Genomic DNA, 18234 nt, shown 5'->3' on the forward strand with positions numbered 1-18234 from the left:
TTTCTCCAATGTGGCTTGAACATGAGAGCATATGTAGCATAACACGAATTTGGGGCCTAGTGCATGCCATTTGGTCATTTTATTGCTTATTTTTCATTCTCATATGGTTCAAATGCTTTTGTATGAAAAGCTTGTACACTTATGTAAAATATATGTGCTTGCATGCATTCTAACAATTGTTGCAACCAAAATGTCCATAAATGAGCAATGATCCCTGTTGGAATTTCGAAGTCGGAAAATGGGGAGAGAAACAGAATATGGTTGTTAGGTCCTAGACCGTCCGGTCCCCAACCGAGGACCGTCAAGCCCAGCAAAATTTGGGCACAGTCAGCAGACACCTGAATCACCAGGAAGCAGACAGTCCAGGCATCCCACGTGGACCGTCTGTGACAAACAGAGTATAAAATGACAAAGGCAGTCACCAGTGGTCTCTTAGTTTATTTGGACTCTCTCACTTTCAACAAAAACAACCCCCATGTCATTTGCAAGAGAGGTGTGCTCTTGGAGTTACTTGCAGACCGTTTGAAGATCGTCCAGAGGAGAAGAAACTTTTCAAAGGATGTCATCATCACGGTATTCATGGATCAAAATTTCAATAGTTTTCTCTCATTAGATGAAATAGGGTTTTGAATGGGATTCAATTTTAAGTTGTGGATTCTTCAAATTTGTTGGGGGATCTATTAGTACTCATACTGAGGGAGTCCTAGTTCATTTTGGCTCAAATTTAGGAATTCATCGTGAAACTAGATGATGTATGAATTGAGTGACCGGGGGATCCAAAAGTTGCCTCTGTAGATGCACGGACTGTGGGCTAGGGTAGCGCGGACAGTCCAGATGTGGCAATGCAGACCATCCACTCAATAAGCATGGACCGTCAGCCAGTAGTCAGTTCAGAACTTTTTCTACACTTATGCATACTCAACTATTGTTGTTCACTGGATATGTTTTTGTATGACATAGTGGACTTGGAAAATCTTTGAAGAAGTTGGGCGCCATCAAGCGATAGAGGACAACCGATGATGTTGACAATGATCCAATAGCAGATTTAGAGGCATAATCATTAGTTGGTGGCAGTGTCTTTGGATACAAAAGATGTTTTCGAGTTGCACCCTAATTATCCTATTGATGTGATGGGTGGAACCATCCAAAGAGAAGGTCCTCCATGTGAGAGCACCTAGAGGGGGTGAATAGGTGATCCTGTAAATTTAGCTCTAAACAACACAAACTTGGTTTATAATATGTGTTAGTGAAAACTAAAACCAAGTTGGGGTGATAAGAGAGAAGTAAAGAGAACTCTTCACTTGATTGCTCCTTTTAGATGAGTATTAAACTTAGAGCAATATTGCAAGTGAGTAGAGAACTCAAGAAGGCAATAATCGCAGTAAGTAAATGGACAAGAGACATAACGACTTTTACCATGGTTCAGCCAATGCCTTGTAACACCCAAAATCATACTTTGGTGCATTAGAGAATTCTCGAAAAGGATTTAAAATGAGATGTCTTATAATTAGGATTTTATTACCTTTAATATATCTCTCCCAGAATAAATGGTAATGTTCTATTTTAAAGTTGGAGTTGAATCTCAAGGCTTGACATTGAAAATTAAGGAAAAGAAACATAAGGGAAATTTAATTTGTTAAGCTATTCCTTTTATAATTGTTCACTCTAGAACATTAATGAATAAATGATTAATATAAAATAAATAAATAAATAAATAAATAAAGTTTTCATTTACATGTGGATCTTTTCTCGATTGTGCATTCCAAACTCAAAATTCAAACTCTATTTAAAATTTGATTTGAATAGAAAGCAAAATAGAAAAAAAGAAAACTGCATTTTGGGCCGAATCCCTGCTTGGCCGGCCCACATCACATGATGTCGCTCGGCCCACTCGGATTCCCTCGCCCCACGGGCCCAGGTGCACGCCGAGTGCCCTATCGTAGCCACCTAGGGTCCACCGTTCGGGTCCCTTCACGCAAACACGAGCTCAAGGGGTTACCCTGCCGGGTGGGTCCTGTATGTCAGGTCCATCACCACCATCTGCGTATCGAACACCACAGAATCTGTGCGGTAGCCAAACCCACCGCCTTAGTCATGCTCCTCGTCCGTATATAAACGAGTCGAGTATCTGGGGCCCTTCCCCATCCACCTCGTGCTGCCACTGTCATGGTCGGTTCATGCCAAGCCAAGCGAAGCACAGAGAAGCGGTGAAGACATAGGGAGTAGTGGGCCACCGTCATGTTTCCTTGACCTCGACGGAGTTTGTAGCACTAGATCGAGCCTAGGAGCATCACAGGAGCGCATGGAGTCCGACCGGTGGCCAACCAAGCGGAGGCGAGGGCGGTGCAGTGGCAAATTACTATGATCTATGGCCAAGGATCTCCACGCCATTATTTCCAGTAACAATCCCTCCAAGTTGTTTGCCTTGCCCTGTGCTTAGCTTAGCCTTATGGGATTGGCGATTAGGGGGCTCTGGGTGGCACAGCGACATCACCGGCGGGCCACGCCGCCGCGTATGACGTTATGGGAGAAGAAAACATGTGGTTCGTTGGATCCTTATCAAGTGGAGGGGATTAAAGCGAAGATAACGTTTCGACCGGGCGTGATGAAAACTATTGATCGACCAATGGGCGGCTCGGGATAGATCAGGGCGTAGGGGGAATGGAGGCCATCGATTTTGGATCGGATAGCCTACGTTACGTACTGGTTCGTGTTGGGTAAAGTCTAATTCAGTCCCTCGGTGCAGGATCCAACGGCTCTGGTCATCCGATACCCCCTTCGGTTGAGCCTGTTTTGCAAAAGAGCCCCTCGGCTTATGCAAAATCAACCTGTCATCCACCTTAGTTCAGTTTGTATTACATATTGGTCTTTTTTCTTTCAATTAGGCCCCTAATCTCCTATTAAATTGTACATGTTGTCCAATACTCACTGGAATTATCAAAATAAATATATAAAATGAATTTTTATTATAAAAATAAACTAGAAGATTAGAAATTCCATAAATGATTCGTTTTAACTCCGATTTACTCCGTTCCAATTGTGATGGCTTCGTAATAACATTGTCTACACAATAACAACATTAGTTTTTATCATAGCACATATTGTTATAATTAGATATTGTTTAATCTATGTTTGGTGGATTAAGCTTGCTAATCAAAGTTAACATATCTATAATTATAATCTAACTAAAATATGATATCTAATCAAGTTATAACCTATACTTGAATAATTATTTATTTCTCACATGATTTATAACATAGAAGATGTTATCATTTAATCACCTAAGGGCTTTAGAAAATCATATCTTTACAACCATAACTCCGATTTTAGTCGTTCTCGAACTTACAACCTCGTAACAACACATAGAATATTCTGACGTTGTATGTTCATATGTTTTGGTGTATTGTTACCATACCCATTATTTGCTTGATTGTATGTATTGCTACGCATAGCAGCGAGGCCACGAGAAACCCAAAGACCAACTTGGTGAAGTACCTGAAATCTCAAGTCACATGCAAGTTGTGCCCTTGATCACTCTTCTTTACCCAATAATGTTCCTGTTAATCATTATGATCTGCTTAGGTTAATTTTGATGAGACCCAATAGGTCACCCTAGTTTGGTCTACTCTACACCTTGCTTACCATTGAACGTTTGGGTAGTATCTGCTATTGCTCTATGTGGTATTGGGTGTTAAGATTCACATTATTCATGATCATGCTTTTTGTTGTTAATGGATTATTTATTGTATATGATAAGATCATTATGTTAATTGGAACATAGAGCGACCACCTGGGAAAACAATGCTACCACAAGGGTTGTATGGGACGCCCTTGGCTGACTAATTAAGAAAGCTAGTGCAGGACTACCTTACCCTAAAGGGGTAAGGGCGGTAGGGGAGTTGTCAGTATAGGGAGGTTCTTGGGTCGATCATGCTGTGATGGCTTTTTAGATGAGGGATTCCTATATCGCTCTCCTCAGAAATCGTAGCGGGTTTTCTGAAGCTAGTGGAACTTTGTAAAGGCCTCGTAGTGCTACCCCGCCTCGTCTCCTTGGGAGAGATGAATGGGAAGTTGTGATCACTTGACAAATAGGTAACACGATTTGTGGATAAAGATGTGCAACCTCTACAGAGTGTAAAACTGGTATATCAGCTGTGCTCACGGTCATGAGCGGCTCAGACGCTCACATGATTAACTTATGGAATTAAACTTAATTTTCATTTGCATTGCATATGGTTTTTATTATTAATTGATCTCTTATTTATTTGGGTTAGTATCTACTTATACTTAGTAACTACTAATAAAACTTTGACCAACTTTAAAAGCAATGCTCAGCTTTAACCATCTTCTTTGGTAAGCCTTACACCTCAAATGAGCCCCCACCGTAAGTGAGCTCATGCACATTATTCCCCACAACTTGTTGAGCGATGAACGTATGTGAGCTCACCCTTGTTGTACTCACATCCCCCAGGTCAAGGACAGGTACCACAAGACGAGGAGCATGAAGGATATCGTGATGAGTTCGTGAGAGGTCTAGGTCATTGTCTCTCAGTCAACTATGGTTGCGGGGATTGTTGTCTTCGTATGATATAATTATTTAGCTATTTTGTACAGAACTCCTATTATATAGTAAAGATGTGACATTCGTTTCTGTACCATAAGTTATCATATGTGTGAGACTTGATCCTAGCACACATTTGGTTTGCGCTCGGATTTGCCCTTAAATCCGAGTGTGACATGCCTACTCCATATTGTGGTGACCTCCTTTGGTCAAGGGTGGCACTCAACCCCTCTCATGTGATCAAAGATCAAATTTGAGTGCCACAGTAGTCTTCCTTATATCAATATCCCGTTGTGAGGAATCTCCACAAATTGGAGTCTTTCACGCCTTACACAAGTGATTATAATAAAAACCTAGGGTAAGTAGCACAACGCAACAACAACATGCACACAAGCAAAAGAGATAGTGCACGAAACAAAACAATAGAGTTATAGCTCAAGAACGCGCTCAAATCTATCTAACAATTCAACAGTGTGGTCGTAGAGATTTGGAGTTGTAGTGTACTCAAAAGGTGCTTGGATACTGCTCCATGGCACCTAGGGGTGCTTTAATAGCCCCAAGGGACCTAGGAGCCGTTGGAGCTCCATTTGGAAGGCCCTGGATGCCTTCTGTCCGCGGGTGCACCGGACTGTCCGGTGCACACCGGACACAACACAGTACAATGGTCATAAGATTCTGATTGGCTACTTTCTTCTTCAGGTGGGCACCGGACTGTCCGGTGCGCCTCTAGACCGTTGGCTGCGACTGACGTGTCAGGTAGCCATTGGCCATCTTCACATACCGGACTATCTGCCGCTCCGTGCGGACCATCTGGTGAAATATATCAAAGGAAGCCTGGCCTTTCCCGAGAGCTGCCCGTTCGGCCGGACAGTCACCGGACCGTCTGGTGGGTGGCATCGGACCGTCCGGCGCTACACAGACCAGCCTGAGTTCCTCTTTTTTGTGCCAACTTTCTTTTGCTCCTTTTGGCTTGACTTCATATGGTCCCTATCACTTAGACAAGTATGATTAGTACCTAAAGCAATTAACTAAGTACTAGAAGCATACCTTTTTCACTTGGAACCATATATATTTGTAGTATGCCAACTTTCAAGCCCAAAAGCGGTTTTTCTCAATTTGCTTTACGACTACCTGTGCTCATGCTCACACGAAGAGATGTTAGTCCATAGTAATGTGTTGAGCATTTAATCATCAAAACAAATAGAAATGGCCATAGGGCACATTATCCAATGTGGTGTGTTGGTCACTTAATCACCAAAATAGATAGAACTGGCCCTATGGCACATTTCTCTTTCACCTTGATCTTACACTTGCACAGTAGCCGGTGGAGCATGAGCTTGAGTGGGTCCATCTTGGAGGTACAGAAGCCTCCTGGGTGGGTCTAGGGCCCCCAACAGGACTCTAGGGTCATATGGCGTTGTCAGACCCCATAGGAGGCAGGGGCTGGCTAGGCCACGTGGCACAGCTAGAGCCCACCAACGGACTAGCAAGAGCCATTGCGGGAGGATGCCCTTTCAAAGGTCTAAGTGGCAATGTTCCAGCCATGTATTCTAATGACTTGCCAGTGAAATCTTGTGATATTGTCATCTTAAACCACCTTAAGGGTGGGGCCTATAGCATGTTCGCCTCATGTAGGCCTAGTTTGCATGTATCACCTAGGGTACCCATACCTAGGGATGCCAACAATCATTATTATTAAGATAAAATCATAATTTACCGAAGTTTCCATAAACATAATTAAAGTAAAGGTACATGAAAACATGTCAAAGCCCAATCCATATTATGAGAATCTCTAACCTGTGAGAACCCACCCCCAAGTCTACTCGTAATTGTGAGCACGACTAATATCAGGTTATAACACTCTCCAGATGTTTGTACACTTTACCTACAAAACAAGATTTCGACTTTATCCAAATAGATCAAACCCTTACACCATCATATTGATCGGATGCCTTCTAATCTCTAAATAAGAAACATTTGGCTAGCTTAGGGAAATGACTTATGTAGGAGAGATGGTTGTCTTTGGTAGCCATAATCCTTATTTATGGGGCTACAAAAATTCCAAGATCACCCCTAAGCATTTGCCTTGAACCACTTAACAATAGGGCTAAATGGTCCAAACTGGATTTGAGTATTGAATGGCTATGAGCTCTCCAACTACACCACATGTTGCCCCAAGATCCTCCATCGTGTTTTGAGGCCCAAATCTAATAGAACTGGCATATTTGGCTTTGAGGCTCAAAGCGCTAAACCCATTTAGAGTTGTGTAGTCGATCTGCCTCCTCGACATTATTGATGTGTGTCCCACTATCCTCGATAGCTCGATCACCAAGTTCTCGCACACCCACCTTGAAATGGTCCAATCACAGTCTTGACTTCGGTCAACAACGTCTTCACCACCATCCTGCCATGTACACTTGCTTGTCGATGTGTCCGAGTGCTAGCCATCCACAAACCATCCTTCGGCTCAGTCCCTAGGCCCAAGCCTCTACATCCACCCTTTCATCGCTTTCGATTCAACGTGCATGGACTCCTCACTTGACTTTCTACAATGCCATCAACCATCGCACGTTCAACAACTTCACATCACAAAGCCAAGAGGCTATGGTATACACCACTCACTCATGCCATGGAGACTCCCAGACATATAAGGTGAGGCAGGGTTCCATTAGAACCAGCGAAGAGGATGACACAATCAGCTCTGACCTGTATTCATACATCTCTCCTACGACTCTCATAACCTCCACCTGAACACTTAGAACACAAAATCTCTACTGGACGGAAATTTATATCCATGCATGTGTCCGTCGGGTTTCGGACGGATTTTAGATATTCGTCGGATATGATGGACACAATAATTTTCAACAATTCAATAACATAATTAACCAAATTCCTTCCCAATTTGTCATCATACACAATTAAAAACTTAATAAAAGAATTATACAAATACACATGTCTTTTAACAAGCAATATTCTCAACATGACAACATGGAAGTGACGCCGGACTGGAAAGGGTGGGGAGCCGGGAACCAATGGGGAAGTGACGGGGGAGGCTCATTGTGGCACCAGACTGGATGCGTGGAGGGGCGACGACAACATGAACTGAAGAACCAGGAGCAACTGGGTGGGCGACTGGTGTAGGATTGAGGTGTAGGCAAGAAGGGACAGCCACAAGCATAGTAAGGGGCGGCCTACGCGGTGCGGGGTGCAACCACGGGCACTAGAGCTTGGAAGGGGCAGCCCTCGGCCACGCCAGCTGTGCTACAGCCTGTAGGACATGGATGGGGGCACGGGGCACAATGTAGAAAGCCAACAAGGCTAGAAGGGGTGGCCAATGGTGGGGAATTGGGAGCGTTATGTGTGGGGTTTATGCAGTTAGGGTTTGCTCTTTACTGTGTGATATGGGCTAGGACAAAACATAAACTATGAGTCGATTTCGGTTATCAAACGGATAATCCGTAGGTGAGAAGTAATATCCAAATCTGTACCCACCCGACTTCTGGTCGGATATGGATCTACCCCATAGGTCAAAAAAATGTACCCATACACGGCTCCGTCGGATCGGATATCCAAATTTATGGGTTAAATTGCTATCCCTACTTGAAAAGGTCTAATCATAGTCTTGACTTCAGTCAACACCGTCTTAACAACCATCCTGCCATGTACACTTGCTTGTCAATGTCTAGCCATCCACAGTCCATCCTTCGGCTCAGTCCCTAGGTCCAAGCCTCTACATCCACCCTGCATCGCTTTCGATTCATCGTGCACGGACTCATCATTTGACCTCCTCCAATGCCATCATCCATCGCACGTTCAACAACTTCACATCACAAAGCCAAGAGACATGTCGTATTCACCACTCATGCCATGGAGACTCCCGGACATATGAGGTGAGGCAGGGGTGCCATTAGAAGCAGCGTTAGAACACAAAATCTCTGCTGGACGTAAGACACGAGCCCGAACCAAGATACGCGTCGTCACAAGAAACCCACACACGTCTCTTGTGTCTCCTTTACATTGAAGCACATATATTTAAAACAATACAACGTTGAAGCTATCTAGTTAGAGCTCCGTTGGAACACAGGAATTCTATAGTAATTTTACAGCAATCAGTTTTCACTTTCACAGAAAAAACATAAACAACAGGGGAAAAAATCCCACAAACTAAAAGTGCCCTTTATCTGTATAGATAAGTATTTGCAGGAATACTAACATCAGCAACAGCTCCAGCACCACACTGAAGTATGATCAACAGAAGAGTAGCAGGGACTTATCTCTGTCCACAGTATGATCAACGAAATGTGCCTATGGAGCGTACAAAGCCCACTGGCAGTGGGAGCTAAAGCAGCACAGACTGCCTACTGGGACGTGACACAGATCAATTCCTTGCTTCATTCCAAATCAACACAAACAAATTTTCACAAAGTAGATGGTGAGAGCCACAATTATAAAACAGAAGAAAGAAAGAAAAAAAAAGCTAAAATACAAGGGAAAACGGAAAGGAGCAAACCAAAGAAGCTTTTAGACGCTTCCTAAAATGCCACGTCCAAGCTTCCAGCTTGTTAACATACTACTTGTACTTAATAATACCATCTACTGGCCACCTTTAGCCGCAGAGAAACTGAGAACTCTCTCGCTTGATGTTCTTGTACTATCATAACTCCTACTCAAACAAATACTTGAGCGTTCTTCTGTCATTTGGTAGAGGCTCTCCACATCTGCAGTCTTGGGCTGCTCTTCAACTGCAATTGAGGAGCCAAAGGAATTATTATATGCAAATGGGTAACAAAAATATGGGAAGGAAGAAAAATAGTACAGCCGGTATCACAAATGGTAGCAAGAATACTAGCAAAATGTGATGTCGTATACTATGATAGACAATGAATCCTCATAACATTGCAAATGCAGGTACTACAGCAATGGACATGGACAAGCACCTCATCTACTTCCAGCTGAACTTAACAACTTTTGAAGGCATAAAAGAGTGGCATGTCTATTTCTAGTAAGATTCATTTCAATTGTTTCATGGAGTATACACGCAGATGAGGAAAGCTTAAGAAAGTGACAATGCAGAACCATGAGCAAATTTCTACAGATGAAGCAATTAAACCAGTACAAAACACATGATTTTATCAACAAATATTCCATTTCAAAACACGACTATACTAACAAATATGTAGTTTCTCGTCAATAATATGACTTCAGATCAGTGCGCCTGCTGGCCCTAATGCAATGTGCCATCTTACAGTTAAATTAAGCTGCAGAATTGGCCCAATAAGGCAACAAATACGAAATTTGAACATAATAGGCCACAGACCTGTATGAACATAATGTACCATATACGAAATTTGTTCATAAAAAATAGTTAGACCTCAACAGTTATGAAATATGAATGTTGGTCCTGAAAACCCAGATGAAGCTATATGGGCAATAATTTTTTACATACAGCTGGAACAAAAAAAAGTAGAGCACAAGTCATATATGTGTCTTGTGTTTCCACTAGTAATCAAAGGATTTCCTATATTTTCCATGTTTCAAAAGTTTCCATATGATGATTGCAAATGTTGATGAAACATTTGCAACAAATATAAAAACTCGGTCGGGGAGAAAAAGACCGTCCTCCGATATTATATTAAGAGGAGACCGAAACATAGTCCCGGCCGAAAAAATCTCAGAACCCTAGCCGCCCACTCTGTAACGGCCTAGCCGAAGGGTGGCGCGCAGGATGTAACCCAGGAGCGGGCGAGGCACAGCGAGGGGATTTTTTTTTTAATCAAACCCGAAATTCGCCACGGAGAGGGATCAAACCTGAGACCTAGAGGTGCTACTCGGAAGCCTTAACCATTACGCTACATGATGCTCAAAGGTCAAAGCTCATATATTACAATACTACAGTTACTGTGATACTCCTTTGAATCTAAAACATCTTAGCAAAAATTAGTTTTCCAAAAGTCTACAAGATCTTAGATTTCTCTAACCTAATTTGCTTGGTTTCTAGCGCTGAAGGCTCCTCATACTTCAAGCCGAATGAATGTAACGCTTCATGAGGCCCAGTTTCTAGCGTTGTCCCGTCAGCCTCTTACAGTAGTCGCTCCACGAGAGCCATTTATTTTCATCTATCTAAGGCTATCCACACTCATTCTACTCTAAAGTCCTACTCTTAAAAGAATAATGGAATATTTTGGTCTATTAATCAACATTTTGAAATACAGTAGCCAAACTTCCGCATCCATAACTACTCTATATCTCAACCCTATACAAACTACCACATTTTTTATCAATATATATCACCCACCGGGGGCCCCACTACCCACCTCTTTCCCACCAACATCGCTGCACAATAGAGTAGGAGAGAGTAAACTCTGTAGATGGGGTTTCTCTTGCACACTCTAAATTTAGAGTAGCATGTAAGGTGTGTGGCTGGAGCGATTTTTTACTTCATACACAACTGGATCCTTGTAGCGTATGCCGTGCAGTTCATCACTGTGGCCAGCCTAAGCCTCTGCATCCAGCAGGGATCTAAGCCTCTGCATGTCAGGCGTCATACTGAAGTTTTCAGCTGTGTTGGCACGTGGTTACCTAGGAAACTGAACTGATGAGGGGGCATTAAGTAGATAGCGAGGATTTAAAGGAAATCGGCAATCAGCCGTCAATCCTTGCTCTCGCTGCGTGAGGCTTAAACGATTTAGACTCTTGGATGAAGAGTAATAACTAATGTGGAAAAAATATTCATAAACCAAGCATACCTTTATTATGTTTGCCTCTTTTCAAATTTCCACTCTTTTTCTGTCCCTCTTTGAACCAATAAACTAATTTCCCTCATCTATGGACTTTCGTCTTCACCTTCCAAACACCTCCATTATAAGGTATGCTCAATTTCCCTCATCTTCTCTCTTAAAAAAAATCTTTCTTCCCTCTAACCTCTCTACTGATGATACTTTAAGCATGCTAAAAGGCTGCATTATCAAATTCTACAAGCACTACTATAGTCTACTGTAGTGTCATTCAATATCCTGATGGAAGGACCATGTCAATACAGTTACAATTCAGCAATTATAGGGCATTGGTAAGTACCACACACTAGCACGATAATCATATCATTTAATCATTTGCATTTGCAATCTGTCAACAGTAAAGAATGAAAAATAGCTAAAAGGCCCACATTGCAAGAATTGGACCAATCTTTCTGTGATGCACCACCACAACCAGCTTCAAAAATCATGAGGCATTTGGAAAATGCACTGATTATAACAGGGCAACTCTATCTTGTAAACGCCAATGTTTCTAATTGCAAGCAACGATGGTAGAAACATGGAACAATTGGATCTATACCATTAAAAGATCCAAACTTTAGATATATACCATGGACCCCACATGTCATTGACTCATGTGGACCCACATGTAAGTGAGATAGTAATGGTATGGATCCAAAGTGGTGATCTTTTAATGGTATGGATCCAAATTTCCCTAGAAACATTCATCTTCTAAATTATTAGGCCAAGACAACACATTAGAAAAAAAAAAGAGAGGTCAAGACAAGATCAATCATTACCCCAGTGCAGCATATGGACTAGTTTTGCCATCCTATGGAAAACAAACTTTTAAGACGATTGTTAGATATCCTCTGCAAAGCCTTCTTTGCACCAGGCACATCAGCATCAGCCAGCTTCTGTAGATGCTGACAAGAACCAGCATCAACAAGTCGTCGTCGTGTCCCGTTCCCGCCACCCATGGCAAGAACTAGAAAGATCGAGAGTGGATACTTCTTATCAGTCTCCTGAAACCGGGGATCAAGCATCCGCACAAATATTGTTAAACTCTTCTCATCCCTGACAAAACCCTTCCTATTAGACTTCAAGGTAAACAGAGCAAGCAGTGCACGACCAGCTGACTCCTGTATTGTTGCTGGCTTAGCCACCTCCATCAGCTTAATCAGTGTACCAATGCATGGTGCCATGCACCTCTTTGTGTCATCGCTCACAGTAGGTGCAAGATCAGCAATCATATCAGCAGCCATTTGTTGCAACAGGAAGCTACCAGAGCTGCATATGAGGTCTGTAAGTCGTGCAAAGAACAGTGGCGATGAACAAAGGATTCTGGTGGCAGCAGGGGCTGATGTAAGTGCGTGTATAGCACGCAGTACAGAATCATGGAGGTCCTGATCAGAGGCGATATGCAGTGCTTGTAGGAGTGGCGACAATGCACCTGCTTGCACAATCTGGTTCTGTGTCTTATGGTCTCCCATCGAAGCAAGTGCCCAGAGGCAGAGAGCAGCACTCTTCTGCGTCTCAGCAGTGCCACTGGCAAGCAGGTCAACAAGAACAGGCAAACCACTCTCCTCCACCAGAGTGGAGCGCACATCATCGACTGAAGAAACATTCTTAATTGCCGCCACGGCAAATGCCTGCAATGCGGGGGATCCAGACCCAGGACGGCAAGCATTAATCAAGATGGGCAATCCACCATAAGCCGATAGAGCCCACGCGCTGCCGGCATCACCAGTGATGGCCACAATGGCCGCAGCAGACCGCTCACGCGTGGCGGGCGGTGAGCCTGAGTCGAGCACGCGCAGAAGTGGGCCGAGTCCGCCTTCGTCGAAGACCACCCTCCGGGACGCAGCGCAGGCGGTCGCAAGGTGGGCCACGGCCGTGACCGCACGGTCCCGCAGCGCCGAGTGGGACGACGCGTCAAGCAAACGGAGCAGCGCCGCAACGTCCCCTTCGGTGGCGACGATCTGCGCGGCCTCCGCAGTAGGGTCGTCACCCAGCAGGTCGAGCAGCGACACTAGCGCCTTTAGCTTCAGGTCCAGCGACCCGATCTGGAGGCGGGCAAAGGCGTCACGGACGAAGAGGGACTTGTCTGCGTGCGGAGCCGCCGACGCAGGCACCTGCAGTACGATGTCAGTGGGAATGGACAGCTCGGAGTCGACGGAGAGCAGCCCCGAGCGAAGGAGCAGCGAGAGGTCGTGCAGGAGGAGCGAGAGCGAGGAGGCCACCATGTCAAGGTCGCTCTGTAGCCGCAGCCGCCCCCCGGGGAGCCCAGGGTCCTGGCACCGGACAGAGAGCGCGTGGAGGGAACGGAGGGCTGGGAGAAGCGCGGCCACCAGGTCGGCGAAGAGCGGGTGGGACGGGGCGGAGGCGGGCGCGGAGACGAGCGAGGACTGCAACGCGAGGAGGGAGGCCTGGAGCGCGCGCCACCGCGAGTGGAGCGCCCTGACCGACGCCGCGGCCAGCAGAACCGAAGGCAGGAGGTCCTGCAGGATCTGCGCAAGCGCGTCCGCGGCGGATGCCGGTGCCGCCGGCGTCATGGGCGATGGCGGCGGGAAGCAGGAGCGGACGAGTGGGGAAAGCAGAGGGAGAAAACACTACACATCACATGGAGCGCGGGGTGGGTCTGCAGCAACGGACGGACACGATTTACTTCCGCAGGAAGGAAAGCTGTAAAGCGGGGCGAGAGCTGGCATGCCGGACGATGGCTTTGTACGGCAGTGACATAACTGCTCAGCTTTATGGGGCCCGCAACGGGGCAGGCCTCCATGGCTTCTAGAACAACTATAGCATTGGCTATATGCAGATATTTTCTCTCTCTCTATATTCCACACTTTTATGTCACTTCAGTTAGATTTCACCCTCTATTTTTTTCATCTTTCACAGTGTTTCTCTCTATATTCTTTCATATACCTTACTCGACTATAAAATATTATTTTTCAACTCTATTCATCATTCATTACCATTTTTTTCCACTACTAAATTCTAACAAGCACGAAAATCGAGTTTAGAGGGCGCTACCGTGGACCTCTGGATCCGAGGTGAGAGGTGTAACACCCTAAATCTTATTTTGAGAATACAGTAAAATTCTCTAAAGATCTTGAATAAGAATATTTTTTAAGAATTCTCATAGCTTTTAAAGTCACATCTCCTAAAATAAATATTTTATAATGAAGATTCCATAAAAGGATTCTTATATAAATTATCCTTTGTTGAAGTTTATAAGTATTATATAAGGATAAATGTTACAACATCTTTTAATAGATATCATACAATAGAAACTATTTTTCTTAAAATAATGATGTGTGAGCTATATATCCAAAAGCATTTGCTTATGTAGGATAATAAATAAATAATATGGATACTGCATCACATGCTAAGTTTTTTTATTGTGCATCTAATTTGAGTTTGAAAATCCAAAATATATTTACAAGTGAATTTGGAAAATAGAGAAACAGAAACCTAAAAGGGGGAAAGAAAACCAAAACCTAGGTCGAATCACATGCTCCCAGCCCATACCTTCATTCTTTCTTTCACCTAGCCAGCCCAACCTCCTTTGTCCTCGCGCGGACCGACTCCTCTACTATCTCTCGTGGATTAGGCCAAATAGTCGTCCCATTCCCCTGTCGACTGCACAGCCTACACCGGTGGAGGGTGCCGACATGTGGGCCCAGGTGGGACAGCCATACCTCTCCTTCAACGCCTCTACGATTGGGTCACTGTCATGTGGGGCCCATTTGTCAGTTGTTTCTTCTAGGTCGGTCCGTTAGGATCATTTGAATCTCCCGTATCTCATCTCCCTCCCCGTGATACTCGCATCCGAGAAACAAACTCCATCCAAAATACATCCAACTACTGAGGGTGTTGCGTCATATCTGCCCGCCTTGCTAGCTCACCCCGCGGCTATAAATCTCGGGCCCTCGTCCCTCTCCTATCTTGTACCGGCGGCCGATGTCGAGCAGGGATTCCCTCGCCGCTAAACCAAGTGCCACCATGGTGGCCGCTGATGCAAAAGTGGATCTGGGATGGTGTTGAAAGGGAAAAGTGCCCTTGGGCAATTTCTATTATGTTTTGGTGATTAAGTGTCCAACACATTTAATTAAGTTCTTATGTGCTAAATGAAGAGAAAAGTGCAAGTCAAGACATGAGGTATGTTTCTAGACTTAGTACATTGTTTTAAGTACTAACATATTCTATCTAAGTGCTAGAAACAGGAAAAGAAAGAATTACAAAAGACTTGGCTGTGTGCAGCCAAAGTCCAGCTCGGCCTGGCACACCGGATTGTCCGGTGGTGCACCGGACAGTGTCCGGTCCAGGCTAGTTTCTGGTGAACAGGCCGCTCTCGGGAAAAGTTTGGTGGCGTACGGCTATAATTCACCGGACTGTCCGGTGAGCCAACGGTCGCCAAGCAATGGTCGGCTGCGCAATCCGCGGGCGACGTGTGGCCCGCGCCAACGTTCAGCAGGGGGCACCGGACAGTGTCTGGTGCGCCAACTGCCCCAGAGCTGCAACGGTCATCTGCGCTAGAAAAGGAAGGAGATCGGCACCAGACCGTCTACAGTGACTGTTCGGTGGCGCACTGGACTGTCCGGTGCGCCACTCGATAAAAGGCAAGGATGGCCTTCCTTGTTGGCCTCCAACGGCTCCTAGCTGCCTCGGGGCTATAAAAAAGACCCCTAGGTGCATGGAGGAGAGAACCAAGCTTACAAAAAACATTTTAAGACTCCAACTTCACGCATTTGATTCTTTGAGATAGTGACTTGAGCTCCATTTGAGTTGTGAACTCCGTGCGTTGTGTTTTGAGCTCAAGTTGTGACTTGTGTGCGTAGTTGTGCTGCGATTTGTGTCTTGTGTGCGTTGCTCTTCCCAACCTTACTCTTGTGCGTTCTTTGTGATCAATCTTGTAAGGGCGAGAGGCTCTAACTTGTGGAGATTTCTCACAAACGGGAAAAGGATATAAGGAAGAAAAGTCGTGGTATTCAAGTTGATCATTGGATCACTTGAAAGGGGTTGAGTGCAACCCTTGTCCATTGGGACGCCACAACGTGGAAGTAGGCAAGTGTTACTTGGTCGAACCACGGGATAAATTCGCGTGTCTCTTGTGATTGCTCTCTCTTTGATTGTCTATGTTTGCAAGAGCTCGTCTTATTGACTTGATTAACCCACACTAATATCTTTATAATCAAGGTTGTTGGAATTTAGTGTTAAATTTTACAGGATCACCTATTCACCCCCCTCTAGGTGCTCTCAATTGGTATCTGAGTCGTTCTATTCACGTAAGGGACTAATCGCCCGAAGAGATGGATCCTAAGGGAAAGGGGATAGTGGTCAACGACAAGGAGAAGGAGTCCATCTTCAACGAGCTAAGAGATGACAAGCCCACTGACTCTGGCTCGAGTCACAAGAAGAAGGACGGGAAGAAGAAGAGGCGCATCAAGAAGATCATCTACTACGACAGCAATGAATCTTCTTCTTCACCAAGAGACGACGACGATGACGGCTCTTCGTCAAAGAAAAAGACGGTTAATCAAAATTACTCTTTTGACTATTCTCGCATGCTGTATAATTCGAATGCACATTTACTTTCTATTCCACTAGCTAGGAAAACCTCCACACTTTGATGGAGAGGATTACTCATTTTGGAGTCATAAAATGAGTAGCATCTATTTTCTCTCCATCCTAGCATTTGGGAAATAGTAGAAAATGGAATGCATTTCGATAGTACGGATAACCCTGTGATGATAAATGAACAAATTCATAAGAATGCACAAGCTACCACTGTTTTGCTAGCATCTTTGTGCAGGGAAGAATACAACAAGGTGAGCGGCTTGGACAACGCCAAGCAAATCTGGGACACCCTCAAGATATCTCATGAGGGAAACGACGCCACCATGATCACCAAGATAGAGTTGGTGGAAGGCGAGCTGGGGAGATTTGCGATGATCAAGGGAGAGGAGCCAACACAAACCTACAACAGGCTCAAGACCCTGGTCAACAAAATACGAAGATACGGAAGCACAAGATGGACGGACCACGACGTCGTTCAACTTATGCTAAGGTCATTCACGGTAATTGACCCCCATCTTGTCAACCTCGTTCGTGAAAACCCCAGGTACACCAAGATGACGCCCGAGGAGATCCTCGGAAAATTTGTGAGTGGGCTCATGATGGTAAAGGAGGCACGATACGTGGATGACGCCTTGAACGGTCCACTACCCATCTACGAGCCGCAGCCCGTTGCTCTCAAAGCAACAAGCAGCAAGGAGGCGCTACCAAGCAATGTAGCTCAAGTGGAGGCTGCCGGCCTCAACGAAGATAAGATGTCACTTATCATCAAGCACTTCAAGACCGCTCTTAAAGGACGCAAGTAATACCCCAACAAGAACAAAACAAGGGGAAAGCGCTCCTGCTTCAAATGCGGTAAGACTGGTCACTTTATTGCAAATTGTCCCGATAATGACAGTGAACAGGAACAAGAAAAGAGCAGGAAGAAGGAGAAAAAGAAAAGCTACAGGAAAGCAAAGGGCGAGGCGCACCTTGGAAAGGAATGGGACTCGGACTGCTCTTCTTCCGACACCGACGACGAAGGACTCGGTGCATCGGCCTTCAACAAGTCTTCTCTCTTCCCCAACGAACGCCACACTTGCCTCATGGCCAAGGAGAAGAAGGTAAGTGTTCGAGATACCCCTAAGTACACTACTTCTAGCGATGATGATTCTAGTGATGATGAAATAGATTATACTGATTTATTTAAGGGTTTAGATAGAGCTAAAGTAGATAAAATCAATGAGTTAATTGATGCTTTAAATGAAAAAGATAGATTGCTAGAGAAGCAAGAGGACATTTTATATGAAGAACATGACAAATTTGTTAGTGTACAAAAATCTCTTGTTTTAGAAACTAAGA

The 18234-nt window shown here is 44.6% G+C and overlaps 1 protein-coding gene and 1 long non-coding RNA gene across 3 annotated transcripts; one reads left to right on the forward strand and one right to left on the reverse strand.

Annotated features, from left to right (window-relative positions):
- The first annotated feature begins 2144 nt into the window (after positions 1 to 2144).
- On the forward strand, positions 2145 to 4651 carry LOC103647237 (uncharacterized). Its single transcript, XR_562724.1, has 2 exons — positions 2145 to 2399; positions 4472 to 4651. It is a non-coding gene; the product is annotated as an uncharacterized lncRNA (long non-coding RNA).
- Positions 4652 to 8930: 4279 nt separating this feature from the next.
- On the reverse strand, positions 8931 to 14003 carry LOC100279796 (putative ARM repeat-containing protein containing family protein). Of its 2 annotated transcripts, XM_008669601.4 has the most exons (3): positions 13557 to 14003; positions 12114 to 13448; positions 8931 to 9303 (listed from the first exon to the last, which is right to left on the reverse strand). In XM_008669601.4, exons 1-2 carry the CDS (start codon positions 13866 to 13868, stop codon positions 12132 to 12134), a joined length of 1629 nt encoding a protein of 542 aa, XP_008667823.1. In that variant the 5' UTR covers positions 13869 to 14003; the 3' UTR covers positions 8931 to 9303; positions 12114 to 12131.
- Between the last annotated feature and the right edge of the window lie 4231 nt (positions 14004 to 18234).

Source organism: Zea mays, chromosome 2 (assembly GCF_902167145.1).
Source record: "Zea mays cultivar B73 chromosome 2, Zm-B73-REFERENCE-NAM-5.0, whole genome shotgun sequence".
In the NCBI taxonomy this organism is placed as follows: Eukaryota; Viridiplantae; Streptophyta; class Magnoliopsida; order Poales; family Poaceae; genus Zea; species Zea mays.